At 41.6% G+C, this 21,952-nt stretch overlaps 1 protein-coding gene across 1 annotated transcript in view; it reads right to left on the bottom strand.

Moving 5' to 3' along the window:
- tnksa (tankyrase, TRF1-interacting ankyrin-related ADP-ribose polymerase a) overlaps positions 1-21,952 on the bottom strand; it is a 79,614-nt gene that overhangs the window by 47,823 nt on the left and 9,839 nt on the right. The window contains exons 4-6 of the mRNA XM_051072804.1: positions 19,647-19,743; positions 1,444-1,616; positions 1,199-1,235 (exon numbers count right to left, since the gene is read on the bottom strand). Coding sequence (XP_050928761.1) covers positions 1,199-1,235; positions 1,444-1,616; positions 19,647-19,743 — 307 coding nt within the window. The remainder of the gene's footprint in view (positions 1-1,198; positions 1,236-1,443; positions 1,617-19,646; positions 19,744-21,952) is intronic.

Raw genomic sequence — 21,952 nt, forward strand, 5'->3', positions numbered from 1 at the left:
CACTGGGTTCACAGCTCACACTTAAACAGCCTGCTGACCCCATAATACACTGGGGTACTGCGATGCTAGGCCAGCTGCTTCCTTGCATGTGTGTGTGTGAGTGTGCCTGGAAAAGAGATGGGGGGGTTAGGGTGGGGTGGGGTGGGGGTGGGTGGGGTTGCTGGGAGTGAGTGAGGCTGTTGAGGCATTGAGCGCTCAGCCACCCACACACAATCCCAAATGAAAGCTATGCTGTTTCCATGTGCAAGAGATGGAAACACACGCACGCACTAACATGTACATGCAAACACATTGCCCACATGCACTGCCTGCAACCATAACATGCCTCCAAAATAATGCACAAGTATCCTGGCCCACATGCACTGAGCTCTCTGGATCTGAAACACCTGTCTAGCGTAGGAGCTGAGTGTGTGAGGGTGTGTATGTGTATGTATGTGTATGTATGTGTGTGTGTGTGTGTGTGTGTGTGTGTGTGTGTGTGCATGTGTGTGTGTGTGTGCGTGTGCGTGTGTGTAGTGGTTGTGATGGAGGGAAAGAAAGAACAAGTGATAAACAGTCTGCCACACATGGACAGTGTGGAAAAATGATTGAATGGAAGTCAGGAGGAAAATTGAAGAAATCAAATAAAAGGGAAGGGGGAGGAAGAGGAGAAGAAAAGGAAATGAAAGAAGGAAGCAAGAGAGAAGAGGAAATGAAAAAAAACAGAAACATGAAAGGAGAAAAAAAACACAGGAGACGAGAGAAGAGGAAGAATCAAAAAGAGGAAACAAGGGGAAGTATGAGAGGAATAGACAGGAAACACAAGAGGAGCTGAGAGGGAAGAGAAAACAAGAGAAGACAGGATAAAAAACAAGGACCGGAAACAGAAAACATAAGTGGATGAGAGAGGAGAGGAAGAGGAGGAATGAAACAAGAAAAGGGAATAATATGAAACGAGGGAACAGGAACATAGGGGAAAACAGAGGAGGGAGGAGAAAAAGGAGAAAACAACCAAAAATAGAGGAAATGAGATGAAACATGGGAAAAAGGAGACAAGGAGATGAGTGAAGAGGAAGAGCAGGTGAACATGGAAGAGGAGAAAGAACAGAGGATGAAAACATGACAGGATGTCACAAAGCAGGAAAAAGCATAAGGCGAGAAAAAAAAGGAGAGAAAGAGAGGAAATGAAAACAAAGAGCATGCAGAGTCTGGCACTCACCTCGCCGCCTCCAGCAGCTCATCCTTCTTGTATTCACCTAGATGGTTACAGAAGATCATAGTGTCAGACAACTGGCCGCTCACACACACCGACCACACACATACACACATGATCAAGGAGAGAAAGCAACCACACACACATGTAAAGACACACACAAACACAGGAAGGATCTATCTGTTGGGGGAAGACACCATCTCTCTTTCTCTCTTTCCTCCCCCTCTCTGCCATTCTCGCTCAGTGCGCACCCCTCTGGCTCCGGTTGCCGTGACGATGCGTTGCCGGCAGCGACCACAGCACGTTCATTGTTTGGGCGACGAGCGGCGGACTGACACGCGCTCTGCCTCTATCCATCCGTGCGTCCGTCCATCCCTCTCTCCCTAGCCGCGTTTGTCTCCTGTCTCGTGGCGGTCGTTCATATTGCTAACCATCTTTCCTCATTCTCCATCATCTCTCTCTCTCTCTCTCTCTCTCTCTCTCTCTCTCTGCTCTGTCTGTCTCCCTGCTTCTTTTTCCCCTGTGGACTCAGGAGGCGCAGCTACCATAAAAAAAAAAAAAAAAAAAAAAAAAAAAACACAACAGAAATAAACAAACCCCTCCCCCTACCTCCCTCGCCCTCTCTCCAGCTCTCTCCCTCTCTTAGCCCTGCCCCCCTGCTACTACAGTCACAACACACACACCTTCCCATATGTGTTTTCTCTGCCTGGGAAACAGACAGGGGTGGGGGACACATGAGCCCTTTTCAGGCATGGAAACTGTAACATTGCTGTGTTTATCTCTCTGTTTAAGTGATGGCTGTTTGGCATTCAAAGCATAGAATCAGTATTAAAGAAAATGTGAAATAAAATGTATTATGAACCATATAAAAATCCTGATCAGTCTGGTGTGGTAATCCACTAGTAATTTTTTAAGTGCACTTTATATTTAGATCTAAAATATAATTCAAAACAATCTAAGCTCCACTCTCTCTTTCCTGTGTCAAAATACCTCCTATGTTACCACTTTTTTCAAACACCACACATCAAGTTTGTAATGCACATTTTATCATTTCCATATATATATATGGAAATGACCAACATCTGATTGTAAAATATGGCTAATGTTAATAATTACATCTATATAATATAAACACCTACTATAAATAAAAAAACATTCATTAAAAATATGAATTATGTTGCTCTGTTACTTTACCATCAGATCAACCCTATTCAGGCTGGAAATATCACACTGCCTTTTTTTTCCACAGGTCTTGTTTAGCCCAGTGCTACTTCACATAATTTTTTTTTTCTAGCAAACCAGAGGAAGGCTTTTATTGTGAAGAAGCTATAGGTGCAATTGTGGTACCTAGTTAGGAATGCTATTTTTGGTTAAAAAAAAAAAAAAAAAAAAAAAAAACGTGGCATACACAACATATCATGGACATACTCTGTAATATGTGGTCAGCAGATCAGGGAGGAATAGAAGAAAGAAGAAGAAGACACAAAGCCATAATGAGCTGCAGGTGACACACTCTTACTGCTGTTTGTGCACCCCAGCACACCTCCAACATATCATCAAGGTAAACATCCTCTTTTATTGAAAACAGCATGCCACGGTCCTACCTATAGGAAGACTGCCTTGTGACTTCTACTGAAAAGTGACTTGAGGGCTTATTCAGACATGAAAACCAATATGGAAAATTGCCAGCACATTTACACAACCAAGTTCATCTCTGAAAGGGACTTGAGAGGAAGACAGAGGTATAAAATTGAAATTGGAAATTAAAGAATAAAAAAAAAATCAAAGGAAGATGGAGAGGTAAATGCGATACAGATAAATGGAAAGAGGATAAGGAGGACGGGCTGTGTGTACATGGAGCAGACGGAGGGGTGGGGTAGGGTGAGGAACGAAGAAGAAAGGTTACAGAGAAGGGAAAAGGGGGAGGAGGGAGGAACAAAGGATTTGCAGATGAAAGAGAGAAGGGATGATTAGGGATCTGGAAACTGACATGCATGGATTTGACACAGTATAATTGGTGTTAGGGAGGCTAAGGCGGAACAGTCAGGGGAGGAAGAAAGGGGGAGACAGGGAAGGGCGGAGTGAGGCAGAGAGATAGAAAAATATGAATACAAAGGGAAAAGAGAGAATCGTACAGAGAGAAATCAAGAAACTAAATTAGATGCTGTAGTTTTGAGCCAATTTATTTGCTTAGACAGAATCATTTTTCTATTATACAGCTGTCCTTACAGCTGGCTGTATTATATTATCATTATTATTATGATGATCATTATTATCACCACCATTTAAGAGCTTGCTGGGCATCACATAAAATGACCTTTCATATTTAATATGTCTTTATAACACCACTTTTTACTGGACTACATCTCTCAAAGTTTTAGCACCACACACATAAAATACATCCAACTGTGATATTACTTTTAGTACTGATCTTCTAATTCATAGAAATGTGAAATTGTTTTTTCCTGTAGAGAAAATGGGAAAAAAGTTGTGAGAAAAGCTCAAACACGCCCCTGCTTGAAGTCTTATACAAATCTGTCACACTTTAAACTTCATTCAGACTCAAAACGGGTCATCGCACTTTGAACTTTATTGGTTTAAAATCAAGCGTTAAAGCTTTTAGCTCCAAGTCTTTTTTGTTATCTGTTACAGAGTGGGTGAAGTCATCAGCAATATTAACCTCTCTCTGCACTAGTGTTGTTCTTAACATCAGCAGCAAAACATGTAACTGATATCCCAGAATTTTCTCCCTCCCAACATGCAGTTTACATCAAATGCCTCTTTCATTTAAAGTCTCAAATGTTGTCAAATGTTTCTGTTTTGAGTTCTGAGTAATGACTCAGTCTCCTAATTCAATTCAAGTGAAACTGACACCTGAATGAAAACATATTCTGTATCGTTATGTTTAGCAGAGCACTCTGTCATACATAGAGTACAAATGAAGGCATAAAAAAATGAAGCAGTCAGTACAAAATATAATTTTTGCTTGGCAACAGTTTGCTTCCAATATTTTTCATGTTTTGAGAGCTAAAGTGATTAAAACCAACTGTGATTCAGCAGTTTTAATTGGTCGCCTACATGCCAAGCAAAGATGAGGACAGGTTAGATGTAAACCTGCTGCCACTTTACTCCACACACACCAAAGCATAATTGACAACACCTCTTCCTTTTGGTAGTGATCAGCTTTCATATAATTCTAATTTCCATTTTTCTTTGCCATTGAGACTTAAAATAAAGGCTAGTGAGGAAAGCTCACACCTGCACTTTGAAGTCATGCATCCTTTCACATTTGAAACTTTGAAGCTCCCTTCAAGAATCACCACACTTTCAACTTTCTGAACAAACATGAGGAGACCTCTACAAAATTCAAAATCACCTGGAGACACCCTAAAAACCAAGCAGAACAACCTAGCAACCATCTAGGAAATGTTCAAAGGTGGTGTCCGAAATCATACTGTTCACATACAAAAAAAACAAAAACCATGGGGCACCCTCATAGCCGAACAGTTAGGGTGCGTACTATGTAGACCCTACTAGTCTGAGCAGGCGGACCCCGGTTCGACTCCTGATCCGGCCAGACCTTTACTGCATGTCATTACCCACTCTCTCCCTGTTTCCTGTCTCTCTCTCACTGTCCTATAAATAAAGGCAAAAAAGCCCCAAAAAATACTTTTAAAAAATCAAAAAACACAAATAGTTATATAACAAATGAAACAGAATTCATAGCCATGCTCCATGTCTCCACCAACCAGTCAAGTTGGTCATTATCTCCCCTTCTGTTCCTGAGTTATGGTATTGAATAATGGCCAGAAAAGTTTTTTTGCAGAACGCCATGATGTCACACTGAAGCTGACCTTTGACCTTTTGGACATACAATACAATATCATAATAAATTTATAATTAGCGTACAAACTCTTGTGATGTGATACACCTTGACCTTTGACCTTTAACCACCAAATTCTACCTTATTTTACAAGAATGGGATGACTGGGACGGTCACATATTTACAGGAAAATATCAATTCAAATAGTGGCAACAGATACCAGTGCTTGGACCCATTTATTTCAAAAAGTGGCACATTTCTTACAGCTATGTGGTGCAAGACAGAGGATGATGTATGTATTAAAATATGTATGAATACATCCAAGTCTGACAGTGTGTGTGTGTGTGTGTGTTTGTAAGTGTGAGTGTGGTGTCGACAATCCTGCTGACTCCAAACAGAAGAGACAAGGACAGGTTAAAGCTCGGGACAGGCTAGCTGCCTCCTGAATGATGATATTATGTGTATGTGTGTGTGTGTGTGTGTGTGTGTGTGTGTGTGTGTGTGTGTGAGTGTGTGTGTGTGTGTGTTTGTGTCTCTGTGTCACTCCCTTGGCAGAGTGCAGGAGACACTTGACGATCACTGTTTGAATTCCAATTGTATGCTTGAAAGCATGCATTTCTTTGCATGCGGGTATGTGTGCGTGTTCGTGTGTGTGTGTATGCACATGCATTTGTGTGAATCCAGGGTCGTGCACAGGTGAGGACAAGTTAATGTCAGACAATCACAATCCTATATATATCTTGACCATGCAGCAAGGACCCAGTATCCTGTGTGTGTGTGTGTGTCTGTGTGTGTACTAAGTGGTTGTACAAGCAAAGATGATGCTGACTGATGCTGACTGGACCATGAGTCGCCTCAGTGCCCAGCTGTCTGTTCGTGTGCGTGTGTGTTGCTGTGTGTTTAAATCAAATATCATTTATTGTAGAAGCAGTTTATCCGCCGTTATACAACAACTGGCTTTGAGTCAGGAGTTGAGCGATCCACTTATAACCTCAGCAAGGTCGCAACTGCTGAGGTTGTAAGTGGATCTGCGCACTGAGACCAATCAGAGGGGAAGAAAAAAAAAAAATGGGAGGTGAACGGAAATTATAAAAGAGGGTGTTCGGGCCCTTTGCTGGCTGGCTAGGCTTACTTCACACACACTCACCACTTAAACTGTGTGATTAATTGTTTCACACAGTGCACCAAAGAGAACTGCTCTGGATTAATTGTGTTTTTTGACCACCCACTCCACCCTCTCCCACTATGCTGTGTTCGGTAAACATAAGAATCTGGATGTGTTTGTCAGCGTATGCTTCTCTAAACCAGAGGACAAACTGTTTCGTAATTTATCATGATACGTCAGTGTGTGTGTGTGTGTGTCTGTCTGTGCCCTTGAGTGGGCACAGCCAAATCACTTTGTTTAAACTGTGTTTTTCACTCCGATCATTCAGGGCAATTACCATTTACTGTGGGAGTAGCTGGAGGTGAACTGGGGTGCACTCAGTTGGGTTTTCATCAATGCCAGTGTTTTATTGTAGCTTTGAAATATGTTCTCTCCTGTTAGACATGTCGACCCAGCAAAATTTTTGTGTTATTACCACCGTGGGAAGTGATGGTGAAATTATTTTGGTTACATGTGTGTGATTGTCAAGACTGAAGACCTTCAAAACAAAATTACAGCCCCTATTTTTTATGAATGTAATGAGGTTCATTGATGTCTCTGCACAAAAATTGTGGTTTGTTAGATACACTATATGCTCATCTCTCTTCTATATACTCAGTCTGTTTTTGTTTGCAAAGCAGTGCAAAAAAGAAATTACAGAAAAAAGATAAGAAACAGTCATTATTTAGAGTAATAACACTGCTCTGCATCACTCTACAAGAGGATTCTGGATCTTACTTTGCTTTGATTTGCAATGATTTCTTTAAGACCTTAAGTGGAACATCTGACAAAATCTTCCTACAACTCTAATTTTCTTCTTAGTAAATGTCCAAAATAGTTTTAAGTGTGTTAAGTGCCTTGCTCAGGGGCGTCTGATTTTAAACCACATTTTGAATTTTTCCTTCCACAACCTTATTTCTCTAACAGCTAGAGCAACAATATCCGTGACAGCTGTGAGACACTTCTCCTCAATAGCATTAAAAAAACAACCCAAAACCAAAAAAAAGCTAATCTGTGACGGCGTCAGAAAACAAGTTAGCATGCCTGAAAAGCCACACCATGTAAGCATGGATGCTCTTTGCTGTTTGTTAAACAGATACAAAGTACACCCACTCCCCTTCAAGAGCAAAATGATACAAAACAACAACAACAACAAAAACATTAGCTGCAGATAAATTAATATAGATGAGATTAGATCATGTGTTTGTCCTGAGTGAGGCACACAAAACAGCGGAGTCACGCAACTAACAGACAAGAAGCAAAACGGACTGCAGTCACCTCATTCCTCTGCATCTGATCCTCAGCAGTCTGCCAAGCACACAGGCTGGTCCAGACTGCTTTACACGATGACTCATGATAGATTATGAAAACATATTACTGCACTGTTCGACAGATATATTGTAACTTTGATCAGTATTGTTTTAACACGGTATGATCTCTGCAGTTTTGTTACTGAATATTAAAATCATTTTTCTCCTTTTTAATTGTATAAGTTTGCTTGCTCTGCACAAAGTATTCTTTGAGTGTAAAACTGCTCATTTCCTGAGGATAAGCTGCTTCGTTTAGTTATTTTGTGCTCCTCAGTGATTAGTAAAGATTCACTTGTGAAAGTATAAAGGATTAAAAAATTCCTGCAAGGCAAACCAGACTAGAATCTGTTTGATTTCAAAGAAGATATTCACATTTTTTTGCATTTTGGAGTACTGACACTCACTTGATATGCACACATTTCAAGCATTTTGTTTTTGAGTATATGAGTGTGTAAAAGAAACAGATTAGAGTGCTCTTGCTTTCTTACTTTTTTCCCCATTCCATTCCTCTTTTTTTTTTAAAGTTCATTAGCCAAATTCTGTCAGTCTACTCTCAGAGTTGGCGACTGCCTTCACTACCTCACTCAGTGTTGTGGAGCTGTGCAGCCATGTGGAAAACTAGGCAATTTCAGCTGCAGGAAAATGGCTCAAATGGGGGTGAGGGAACCTTGGAAGTGCATCACACACACACACACACACACACACACAAAATAAAAAATAAAAGAAACAGTCACTTTGTTTTGTTTCTCTTGCTAGGTCATTTTATCGTTTTTTAGATTAGAAGACAGCAAAGCAGAATCATGTGGCGATCCTCAAGTGTGTGTGTGTGTGTGTGTGTGGTGTGTGTGTGCGTGTGTCTCTAAGTGTATAAGTCTGAGGGGAAATAGGGCTCAGGCTCATTCATCACTGGGGACCAATCGAACAGCAGTCATCATGGTAATCAATGAGCATGTCACTGATAAGGGAAGAAAGCTACATGCTTAGCCTTGCAGCCACAGGAATTCACTTTCTCTCTTTCACACACTCACACACACACAGACACACACTCAAAGGTGCACACAGGGGCAAGATTGCCTTTGCCCCTGCTGCATTAGTAGGATGAAGCCTTCAGAGCAGCTACAGCAGTTCTTTGTCTTCATGATTAGGCCATTAACATACACAGCGATCAGGGCTCTCATCCCTCTCTCTCAGTTTCTCTGCATTCACTTGATGTCGCATCAACTCATCTCTCTGTTCGTCTCACACCAAAGCCAGTCAGCATCTTCATCTTTTCCCCTTCACTCTTTCTCTCTCCTGCCTTCCATTCACTGTACTTGCTGCCTCCTTCAACATCTATCCACTTCCTTCGCGCTCTCCTCCTTGTTCTCTCCGACCCCGGCTCTTTCTCTTCCCCCTCCCCTTATTCATTGACTCGCTCTCCATCTCCCAGCCCTCCAAACATCCCTCGCTCTCTTAAATCTCTCATCATTTTCCGCAAGCTCTTGTGAGAATGCACTGGCTAATTTTCTGCTATGTTAAAGCAGCCTGCCCACTACAGACCTCTCTTCAAAGCAACAATTTCTTTTTCTTTTTATTTACAATAGAGTGGAAGTGCTTGCTGACAGCACGTCTTCAACACAGCATGGCAAGAACACTTCTTTTAATGGAAACACTCACACACAATTTCAGTTTGAGTACACTACAGTTCAAACAGTTTTTTTTTTCTTTTTTTTACTAGTCACACAGCAAAAGCAGGACAGGGACAAGTGCTTCCCAAAGCTGCTGAGTACTGCTAGCTTGAAAAGTAACAGAGGATGGACACAAACCCTAATTGATTCCAAGGGATGAAAACCTGTCAGGCAGTGAAAAAAATCTGATTAGTACCAGTTCCACTTATGACAAGACGACAGGGATACCGTACAAAAACGATTGAAAGGCATTTTATTCTCAGTGGATTCATTTTTTCCCCCCGTCCCTTTCATATCAGCATATCCTTGCTGCCACAGTTTCTTTGTCAGTGACAGCCTATTATTGCTGTCTGTAACTCATTCCTGGGGATGAAAAGCTAACTATGACAAGATGACAGGGGAGATTCTTGACCAAAAAAATAAAAAATAAAACTTGCTCAAAGTTGTTTAATTCTACATTTCATCACTCAGCCTCTTCAAGCTCTCCACACTCTGCCTTCATGACAGACTGGAGACAATGGAGAGATCCAATGTACAACTGGAGGTGGAGCTGAAAACTTACACCACAGAGAGAAGGCGTATTGTCATAGATGCTATTACTGAACAGGCCAAACAGACAAAGGCCCAGGGGTCCAAGCAGTCAGGGGTTTCTTTTTTAAAAGTCAATTAAAATAAGCTCAAAAACACATAAAATAACTGGAATATGAAGCAAAAATTCCACAGAGACACAAAATAACCACAAAGAGTCTCAAAGCAACTACAAAGCTACAAAGCTTCCTCAGAACTACCATAAAGAGATGCAAAATGACTACAAAGAGACACAAAACTACTACAAAAACATATGAAGTAACAACAAAGAGATGCAAAATGACTACAAAGAGATACAAAATGATAACAAAGGGATACAAAATGACTACAAAGTGCCACAAAAAAATTGCCACAAAAAGGCACAAAGCCTGCCATAAAACAACTGCAAATTACTTGGCAATGTTTGTTTTCTCACTTTCAGTCGGGGCCTTTTACATGTCTTTGCCCCGGGGCCCACTGTCTCATAATCCGTCCCTGACAATAAAATACACTCTTAAGAATCTCTCTGGTCAAGTTCTGCTCCAGTCAGCCCTCGAGTCCTAAGTTTTTAATCTGACTGTGTGGCCACATGTTGACTTAAGTAAGACTAATGCTTTTTTTTACTCAATTCAGGAAATTGCTTAGCATCTAAAGCTGAAAATATTCAAGTGCGCTTTGCAGAATTCAATGGATGAGACAATTGATTTCTGTGGGGCATTTCGTAAAAGTAATAGAATTCATCAAGGGACGATAATGGGGAAGAGAGAGTATATATAACTCACATTTATCAATTTATTTACAGTGTCCACTTAGAAATGTTCTTCATCTATTCTCAGCTGCTTCTGTGGATTTAAGCACACTTTTGTTAACAAAAAACTTCTGCAATTTCAGTTCACTTATCTGTATCATACTTTCTATATATATATATATAGCCTATGGCCCATTGTTTGGACCAACAGCTGAATCTTGGACCTTTACTCACCTGTCTATCAGCAGCAGTCTGGTAAAAGGTCACAAAGATATTGCCTTGGACCTTCTGACCCATACAGAGCATGTGTGTGGGCGCATTTGCATCAAAAACAATAAAAAGAGAAAGCAGGATCAAAGGCTGTCTTTACAGTGGCACTGGAGGTGGCCTTAAATCCATCCCCTCAGATCAGATCAATTTTAACTGCAAAAAGTTGAAGTCTTGTTTTGTCAATACCAATTTAGAGCACACATCTTGACATATCCCACCTGCTGTACAAAGGACTCATACTGATGCTCACACCGGAATTTAACTGCATCGATGTGAAATAAGCAAGAGAGTTGTCAGGCTTCCTTTTTCAGCTTGAATGAGCAGCGTTAGCATGAACGACAGTGAGACACAACATCGGAAACTTTGTCCAGGTGCCTGCTAGTCAGCACTTCTGTCAGATTATCTGCAGTGATTTCCTTCAAGTGACAATTCAGCTCATTTCACCGTACTCAAGAGAACCCCTGCTGTGAAAACATAAACCATGTTTGACAATGCTGGGTACATCCCAGACAAGGTCAAGAGCACAGAAGGGTAATTAAAGGGAGGTGATCTTGCAGCTTCATATCAAAGGGGCAACATTGATTTTTAATGACACTTCTGACAACTTGCCGAATATGAAACCTGATACTGGATGCCAAATTGGCTATCCCTCAGCCTGGTGGGTACTCAAACTAGGAGACATGAATGAAGCCAACTCGTTAAGAGATGTTGTCCTAATGTTACTCTGCTTACATATGTCATTTCAATGCTGCAGCAAGTTTGTATGCTGGAACAAATGTCAACACTCCTTCGAAGGCCGGAGAAGTTAAGTTTGTGTGTAAAAGTGTGAGTAAGAGTTAAAACAAGAGAGGCCAAAGGAATAAGCAAGTGTGTGTGTGTGTGTGTGTGTGTGTGTGTGTGTGTGTGTGTGTGTGGAGTGTGAAGTATGCGTGTGTTGACCGAGGTCCAGGGTAGAGAATTGATCTCTCTGAGGCTCAGAAGCAGCCAGTCTGTGAATACCAATCAGAGGTAATTAATAGCAGCTAATGGACTCTGCCTCTCACTCTCTGTGCTTTCGTCTCTCTTCAGTCTCTATTTATTCCTTCCAGTGTTTCTCTCTCTCCTTTTTATTATGCAGCAATAATGTCTACAGGAGTGAATGAATAATCATTCTTTTCTTTCCTTCTCTATTAACTGTCCTAAGCTAGAGGCTTTCAGAAAGACATTTCAAACTCCAATTTCTAAAGTAGGTTTACAGCAGGGTAAATGATGCGACATGCATTGAAGACAAACAGAGTCAACATCATACCTGCTGCCCCATACAATGCCTAAGTGAGTTTTCATACCTTTGTCCCATTCCTCACTCCAAAGCAGCAGAGGAATGCAGCCTTCTTTATTCACAAATTTGGAGTACACAAAAGGAACATCATTGGCGGCAAAACTGTTGACAAGCCACTTTTTTATTGACACGTTCAGGCTGAAAATATATTGTGACAGCATCGAACAATTTATTAACAAAGACAAATTAGATATCAAGCAAAATCCAAACATTTGCTCATTGCAGCTTCTCAGATGTGAGTATTTGCTGAGTTTCTTTGTTTTATATCATTGTAAACTGATTATCTTTGGATTTTCAACTGTTGGTCAAACAAAACAAGCAATTTGAAGATGTCAACTGACAGATTAAAAACTTTCTTTATCATTAGTCGCAGCTGTAATTGTATTCACTAGCTGTTTCCATCAGCCTCAGCTGTACTCTGATTTAGTGCTAATTAGTAAATGTTAGCGTGCCAACTCTAACAACTGAGCTAATGCTAACATGCTAAACTGAGAAAAAATCCCACCTATTCCTCTCTGTCTCAGTTTTTCCTGCTATATTCTTTGTTTCACATATTAAAGTTGTCAATACTTTAAAAAGCATTTTCAGTCTCAACAAAATATGTTTTTGTCTTTTTACCTCTGTGCAATAAGTGTACTGTTAATTCTCGCCATCCTCCTCCTCAGTGGCTCAAAGTTCAAACCCACACATCTGTCACTCGTTCCGTCATCTAGCCCGAGGCTGAAGTAACGGCATCAACAATACAAAACCTCCTCTTCCTCTACAGGTATTTTTCTTCAAAACAGTCAATAGTTTTTCATATACACATATATAGAAAAGTCTGAACATAGTTTGCTTCCTTTTTTTGAGACGTAAAACAAACAAAGCTGTAAGAGCTTAACACCAAAGACGCAGGCAAAATCAACGATGAGAGCTTAAAACCAGAGGAAATTAAAACCATCTCAGAGAGATTACCACATGTATTACTTCGAACAGAGACGTTACTTAGAGCTTATGTTTCACCAGTCTATTTGTTAGTAAGATCTTAAAGTATTTAGCTGAAATTTTGTGGACGAACAGCTTTAGTCCTAAGGATTAGTTGATTATGTTTTTGATGTTGATCAGCAACCTTTACCTTTTTGATGTCTGATGCATCAAAAGCTTATCCATGTGTAGTTCATAAACTGATATACTATGGGCATTACGTTACTGTCAGAGATTTACAGAGGTTGAGGCATTGAGTCAGACATTTCAAGTGAGGAGACCAGAAAGAGAATAGATGATAAATGTCAGAAAGGAAAAGATGGAGAGCTTGATTGGTGCAGAGCTTGAGACGGGTGAGAGACAGCAGGGGGCAAGAGGACAAGAAGTACAGATGATGTGTCAAAGGGAAAGAGAGCGACACTGAGGCGGGTGTAAGGATGAGGGGTGGATGGAGTACATGCTGTATTTGCAAGCTCATTAAACAACGCTATAATTGAGGAGTGAAGAAACTAGGCGATGGAGAGATGAGGGGAGACGAGAAAGAGTCGTCAAGGGCAGACACAACTTGATGAAAGTGTCCTAATCACTGCTTTCCGGCCAGAGGAAGATCAATCACCAATGACAGGAAAGATGGATGTAAAGAAAAATCCTTGTGGTGATCCTTTTGTTTCCTAAGTTAGGTCTTCTGGGGCTTTTCACATCATTACCACATGATTCTCTCAATTACTTATCTGCAGTCTGCTAAAGGGATACCTCAGGCTTTGAATAAGACTCACACATTGGTGCAAGAACCTTGGAAAAACCTGCGTTGGCAGTTGGGTCAACGTGGATTATCAAGGGGCCATAACTGTGCTTGAAAATGGGGATTTGGAGATTCAGCTGGTACATTATGGAGGACAGTGAGGACATATGTCTCTTGTGACCAATGGTCTGAATTCTAAAATGTATACATACAACATTTTTTGAGTGAAAATGGTCACTTAGCTTTCGCTTAAGCTTGCATTAACTTACTTAAAGTTGGTATAAATGTGTATAAGATTTGGTGTGTTTGGTCAGTAAGATCAAGTGAACTGTGCAACAAATGCGTGGAGGTAAGTCGTGCCTTTTCTAGTGGCTTTCAAGAGAAGATCTAAAGCAGCACATATCAAAACACCAATTGGGTTTGCTGATATGAAGGCTTCACAGATTCCCAACCAAACAAACATGACTCAGTGCGAAGACAGTTTAAGTAATTAGGTAACAGCATTTCAAAGGTGTCGTGTTTCATTATTTTAATGTATTTCCAGATGAGAGGAGATGCTGGAGTGAGACACAGTACATGAGGTGACTGTTCAAACACTGTTACACAACATTACTGTGTTTATTAGCAGAGTGAATGTAGACAGTAAAATTTAAGAGAAAGTTAGATCTAAAGCCAGACTATGTAACTTCTGAAAGACAAAATATCGCCACATTGTCTCCCTTGAAGTCCACTGTATACTGGTTTTAAAAGAATTCTGTGAAATTGTTTGTCCATCAAAATACTACCTGCATATGAGCATGTTGTGCATAATTGATTATACCGGCTTCCAAAAATTCATATTCTCATTCAGTTCATGATAGAGAGCACTGCCTCGAGGTTGTTCTGAACCTGACTTTGTTTGATCACAGATGCAAAGGTGTCTAGCATTCCTTAGCCATTTACTCAGGACTACAGTTCAGGTCTAAATGCACCAGGCTCGCTCCAACATCTGATAACCATTGTGTAGCGCAGGCTGTCCAAATTTAGCCCTAGGAGCCCCTGACCATTTAGTGATAGGCTAATCTCATAGCAAATCTGTCCATGCCTTCCTTTGTAACCTGATAAGGAACAATATAATTAACTTGCAGTTCTCTATGCTTTTACACTATAAGACAGAATGGAGAGTTTTACTTCCTGTATTTTTTAATGAATTTCTATCAAATTTAATTGCTTATTTGTTGAGTGACAGATACTGCACAGGCAGGTTCTAACAGGTGCTACTATACATACTAATTTGGATGAAGCCTGGATGAAGCCTGTCATCGAGTCCAATGCAAAGGCATAATCTGTCTGAAAACACACCCAACCAGTAATGCTATATATAGCATCCATCCATTGTCCTTCTGCAAGCAACGTTGAGAAGCACACCGCCTAGGCCTTTGTCATCAAATTCACTATGTAGAAGTGCAGTTGTGGATGTGAGTCTGCCCCCTGGTGTAGTGTGAATAGTGGTGTCTTGTGTTTGCAACACAGTATAGCAACAACCTGCAGGATTTGCTGGTTGTGTGTGTACGTATCTGGGGAGCACTTGAGTGAGGTGAGTACAGTAAGCTGAACAAAGACCTGACAATCAACACGGTTCTGCCCTATTCTTGTTCGCCATGATCAGGACAACAAACTGTATGATGGACAGCTTCACAAGACACTAAAACAAACAAAATTCAAATATGGGATCAGTGTGACAGGTGTTTGAAGCGGGCTGAAAAAAAACAGATTTTCTCTGTCTTTCCTTGTCACATCCCCAGCTAACAGGGAACAGAGTCATTTCTGCGAGCAGTTTGTTGGATGTGGCAGAGCAGTAGAGCTAATTTATGGGTCAATATAAACTTCCATCACCGCAGACTGAAGCTGAAAGCTGTGCTGGCTTGCGGCAGAGATGAGGAATAGAGCAGAACCTCTAAATCACAGACACATAACATATAGGATAGGAAGGATAAGACTCATGCTGTGTGTTAAAAGGTATACAGAGGCTACAAATATACACACACACAGGTAATTGGATATGCTCATAAACGCCCTTGAAAGGTTTTTACCTGTAAAGAGAATTTGCTCAAATTCTATGCCTCCTTTACCATAACCTCACCATACAGGCGAATGCATCTATGAGAGCACTGCATTAACTGCATCACTCGCAACAGTGATTACAACAGCAGAATCACTCCAGGGTGGCACTAGGTGAAAGGAGAATGAGACAGGATGACAGTTTAGATAATTAGTGAAGGCCATTAAAAGCATAATTCATGTTACTAACAAGATGTGGTAAATCTGAGCCACACAATGCGGAAAAGCCATTGCAGGGGAAAGGGGCCAACAATGGAGCAGAGAGTCAGAGTCAGAGTGCTGGTGTTATGGATCAACTAGTTTTGCTGTTAACTGCTAATTTTCACCTGAATGCATCGGTGGGTGCCTGTGGAAACAGCAGATGCTGCAAACAGGGAGAGAACATTTTGCTCCTCATGTAAATGTCTTATTGTTGTCTTATTCATTAAAATTTCAAAACACACCCATCTGCTCTCTCTGGAGCCAAGTGAGACAATGAGTATTCGGTGATATTTTGTATGTTTTAAGCACTATTCTCTATCTGTATTTAGCATTTTGTGACCCTCTAATGGGCCTTTTTAAACATTCTAGTTAGTCAATCCAGTTCCAGGATCATAGTGTTGTGCATGCTAGCTCCCTGACATGGCTTAATAAATCACCTAAATGGAAGAGAACAGTCATTAATGATATTAATTATATCTGCGCTTTCTCTGCTATGACAAGTTAAAACGTCTGCTGTGAAAAATGTCAATTATAGCTGATATTTTATATAAATTAAAACCTATTTTAAGACCAAATCACCCTTCTTTATTATATAGGTATGAAATTTTTGGACTAGGCTTCTGATTAAAATTAATTTCCATTTTAAAAATAAATCATGGTTCAGTAGGTCACTGGTGAGATATGCCCTCAGCCTCACTGTGAGCCAGGAAAAACCCTGTCTTATAAATGAATGTGATGTGTGCTGCACACTAAACCTGATTTCAGTGGGCTCTCGCAGGATTAGAAAAAAAGTGCAAAATGAGATTCTGCATCATAGTTGCTGGTTTAAATTGTAGATTTCTTCGCACATTAGTCCTGTCTGTATGGCTGCATGTGGCTGTTCTAAAACTGAGGTAATAAGTCTCATATTGTGGCTCCTCAGAAAAGAATTGCAAAACTGTACCCTGTTTTTTAAGCTTATATTTATTTATATTGGTGAACTCTGTCACCATCAAACCTCTGACAAGTTAGCTATTAGTAGTTCCTGTTTGCAGTGTAACCACTGATGTACTGACAACTATCACTGAGTTACTTAGATACTGAAGAACTTAAAAATGTGATGTTTTTCAGGAAAGTTCTAGAGTTATGAGTGGCTTTTTTGGACGATGTCTGGCAACGAAGTGGATCAGTGGACATTTATCCACAGTGGACATTAGCCATAATAATATCCTTGAAAAGTGTGAGTCATACTGATTTTATTTGATTGAGTTATGATTCAAAGAAGTAGCTTAAGTACCTTGATTGTGTCCACGAGCAGTGTGTCACAGACTCTGCAGCTGCTGAAACTAAACTAAACTGACTAAATGGGTCAAATGATCAGGCAAAATTACAATAACTGAATTCCCATAGATCAAAACACCTCACACAGTGTCTCTGACTCAATCTATCCCTCTGCAACTCCATCCTACCCCATCCTGCCAAACCCCACCCCCTGTCACCACCTCAGCTTGTGTGCCCATGCCAATAAACAAACAACAAAGCTGCACTGAATATACTCCAAGTTGTAAAGCAGTGCTGTATTTGAGGCTGTCGCAGTTAGCTTGTTGTTTACACCATTAGCCGCTTTGAGTCATTACACACACACTCACTCACACACATTTGATTAAGAGTAAAATGTTTGATTTTCTATCACATATAGACTGAGAGCAATTAAATTACTCCTCTGCTAAATCTTTTAGTTTTACTGCTCATAAATTGCACTTCCCCAACAACCCCATTGTTAAACTTGTATCAGGGCTGATACTGAAATGGGGCGAAGGGGCTAACTGCAACACACACGGCAATGTTCAATAATGCTGGCACTGAACAACATCCTTTCAATCTTAGCTGGCAGGGACAATAATTTTTCACAAGGTGACTCGCGGTGAAATTCTCCCTCATATTTTGACACTCCACAGCCCCTCACTGTCTCACTTATCTCGAGGTTTATCTCATTTGCCACAGAGGCCAAACAAGGGGAATTGATGATGTAACCCAGTGTAAACACAGAAGTGGTGCTGTGAAAACTGATTTGGAGCCAGCGTCGATACCCAGAGAGAAAGTGAGCACACAGTGAACACAAAAAGAGAGATTTTTGAATTTAAATTTCTCTTTACTCGACCACAACTGCAAACAAAAAACACAAGACTAATTTAGTTCAATAAGAACTGTCTCTTTCAACCTTTGCCATTTGAACAAAAATGGCTCACAACTCATCAGCCAGCACATGCACGTACAATATAACACAGAGAAGTTCATCAACAGTGTAAAGATGAGAAGTGCTGATTTGTGAAGAAGAAAGATGAAAAACATGAAGCAAATTCAGCCTGCAAAAACCTGCAAAAAAAGGTTCTCTGTACATTCAGTCTAATTAAGGAGAAACTGCAAAAAAAATACACGAAAAATAATTTATTTAAAAGACATATATTTTTAATTAGCTCCTCATTTAAAAGTTGTAACTGTGTCCCAGTGGTCCCTCCGCCAATGAATAGGTATAATGAGTCCTGCTGCCTTTAAGAGCTCGTAACAATGAAAGAAACCAGTAAATTAGTCTGAGTCTCACTGCAAACTTTTAGCATCCCACATTGGCCACTAAAACTCTCCCTATGAGTTTAAGGATTTTTTTTTCCGCTTGTGGGCTCGTCTGTCTACTGTTTTATGGTGGGGAAACGCTGAGTATTTTGGGATGAAAAGGGGGAAATCTATATCCTTTGAATGCAAGTAGATTTCAGTGACTTAGGTCTACAAATACTAATTCTGGCCCTCAAAGTCCCACATCAGTTAGACCCAGGTGGGAGAATAATGATGATGGTAATGGTGATTATGATGATAAAAGCTTTCCCCGACTCTCATGAGGCCACAGCAGTACCTGATGGATGAGGTGGGAGATGTGTGGTTCCTGAAGTCTCAAACTGCATTTAAATATATTTTCATTGTTTGCAGAATTGTGCTGTATTACACAAAACACTGCTCAGTAAAGATCTGCTGTGTCACTGTTTTGAATATACCTCTATTTGTCAGCGAGACAGGACAGGAGTGTAGGAGGCAAAAAAAGGAAGCGAGGAAGGAAAATACAGGAAAGTAAATCAAAATCCAACACAGAGAGTTACTTTATTGAGTAGCTGATCAATGAGTGCAGCCTCAGCCAGAGGAGTCAGAAAAGAAAGCAGAGAGCCAAACACTTCTGGCCGCTGATTAGGGCCGCGGAGCAGAAAACGTGATGAAGTGACCGATGTGCGTACAGCCTTGGAAGAGAGGACTGAATAACAAGGGCGGTGAGCACATGAGCGGCACAGCCTTGCAAAATAAGAGGGTGATAGATGGACAGAAAAAAAAGCTGATGCCGCCTGCAGCCTTCAACAAAATGAGGGAACGGATGATGGTTTGAAAGTTGTGGACAAAATGTGAACGTTGAAGCAGCAGTGGAAATGTGCAGACTTAGAGGAGAGGGCAGAAGGAGGGAAAAAAGCAAACAGGAAACTGAGAAGATATAAACAAACACACACAATCTGCATAGTAAGACAGACAGAAAGACAGACACACTGAAATGTGTTTTCAGCCTTAACACGGGCAAGAAACTGACCTGTGAGCACAGGCCTTAGCGGAGGGTTCTGCCAGGTCCAGGGCGGACTTGCCGTCGGTGTTGCGGATGTTGGGGTCGGCTCCATGCTGCAGTAACACTGTACAACAACAGGGCAGACACAGACAGTAGCTGAGCTCTTGGACTGACATACAAACTCCCCGACACACACCTCCTCCCAGTCCTCCTCCTCCTCCTGCTCCTCCTCCCGCTGCTGCTACTGAACCACATCCTGCTCCGTAAACTGCTCTTCCCGGACCTTTTTCTCCCACTTGGTCCTCTGCTATCCCCCCCGTTCCTCCTCCTCTGGCTCTCTCTCCTGGCTCTCCTGGCAGCCCTTCTGCAAGTTCTGCTTCACATTTTTCTCCTCCTCCTCCTCCTCCAGCTGCTCCTCCTCTGTTGCTAGCGCTGCTCCCTTGGCTGCCCCTGGCTGCCCCTGCCCTGCGAGCCATGCTGCTGATGTAAACAGACATGTCACAACAAGAACAGCGAAAAGCTCTGCTGGACCACACCGCCAGAGAAACAGAGGAGCTTACAGAAGGGCTACGTGACCAGCTACAAAACACATCACACTTCCATGGGTGAGGGAGGGAAGGCTGTGGTTAAGCTGAGAGGATAAATAAAAATGAGTGAGGAAGGGAGAGAGAGAGACGAGGAAGCTACAGCTAATCCAGGTAGCGGCAGCAGCAGCGGCGGCAGCAGCAGCAGCGACGAGGCGGGCAGGCAGTGCGAGTGGAGAGACTCTCGCCTCTCCGACTGACTGAGCGATGCAGCGGAGAGCAAGATGAGTGAGGAGAGGAGGGGAGAAGGATGGGATGGTGGGGCGAGTGAGGGAGCGAGAGTCAGAGAGGATGGGAGAGGTAGAGGATGAAAAGAGGGGAGGGAGAGCAAAACAAAACAAGAGTGTTGGCTTGTGTGAAAGAGAGACAAGAGGGAGAGAGAGAGAGCAGGGAGTAGTAAAAACAGAGGAGAGGAGAGTAGAGGAGAGGAGAGGAGGGATGAAAGGAGAGGAGAGGGCAGGAGAGAAGAGAAGGGAGGTGAAGGAGAGACGAGAGGATGAAAAGACTGAATAGGAAAGGAAAGCAAAGGGAAAGGAAAGGAGAGGAATGGAGAGGAAAGAGAAGAAGAAAAGAGGAGAGAAAAAATTAGGAAAGGAAAGGGAAAGAGAAAGGAAAAGAAATAAAAGGAAAGGAGAGGGCAGGAAAGAAGAGAAGAGAGGCAGAAAAGGGAATAGGAAAAGAGATGAAGAGGAGAAAAGAGAGCAGGAAAAAGAAAAGAGAAGAGAGAGAAGAAAATAGGAAAAGAGAGAGGAGATGAGAGAGGAGAGAGTCATGCGACTACCAAACAGGTATGAGCTGAATTACAAACTCTGACTGCGCTCAGTTTTTTGGTAAATGAGCTCTTTTGAGGGCACTAATGTCACCACTCTGCCTGCCTTCCTCTCGGTCTCACTTCCCACTATTGTGATTGCTGAGCAGCTCCCAGTGCACATGCCCTTTGACTTATGTACACTTGAAACTACGCTGCTGAAACCCAACAAACAGAAGAACAGAAGATAACCAGGCATGTGTGTAGCCCTGTGTGTACGTATGTGCACCTGTGTGTGTGTGTGTGTGTGTGTTTCTCTGCCTGCACTGATGCAGACCTTAGTCACCCACTCACCCCTGAACAAAAATATGATTTAGCTCTGCACCAATCCCCCCCACACACAAACCATCTCTCACGCACACACACACTGATACTGATACCCAACAGCGAGAGAATAAAGATACAGCCATATTGTCATAGCACCACAAACTTGTGTACATACCAGTTGAAATAGTTCACAAATCTTGTTCTGCAGTTTGCACTGTTTCTGATTCATTTGCAATAGTCAACTTCTAATTTTCAGATTTCGGTTCAGTCCCTAATGCCCACGGCTTGTCTGTAATACCTGCAAAAGCCTTCTCTGGACAACCTAAATCCCTTTTTAGACAGGATTAATTTTCAGGACAGTGGCAGACTTGCAACAGTTATCTTATGACTATCTGCAATGTCCACGTCCAATCAGGATGAAACTGTGATGAACGCGGAGATATCTGGATTTTTTTCACCCTGTCTGATCTGAAGTGTGGTTTGTAGCATGTAAGCTGAATTGGGAAAGAGGGAGAAAAACAAAAATCACATCATGGGTATGAAGTGCTGCTGAGGAATGACAGCAGCAGACAACAAGTCAAACAGCAGGTGCAGTGTAAGCAGTACTGACGCTTCCTGCAGCTGCTTCACAGTAAAAGCCTTTCTGTGACGAGGAATGAGCATGGCTTTTTAGC

This window comes from Lates calcarifer, linkage group LG9 (assembly GCF_001640805.2).
Source record: "Lates calcarifer isolate ASB-BC8 linkage group LG9, TLL_Latcal_v3, whole genome shotgun sequence".
In the NCBI taxonomy this organism is placed as follows: domain Eukaryota; kingdom Metazoa; phylum Chordata; class Actinopteri; family Centropomidae; genus Lates; species Lates calcarifer.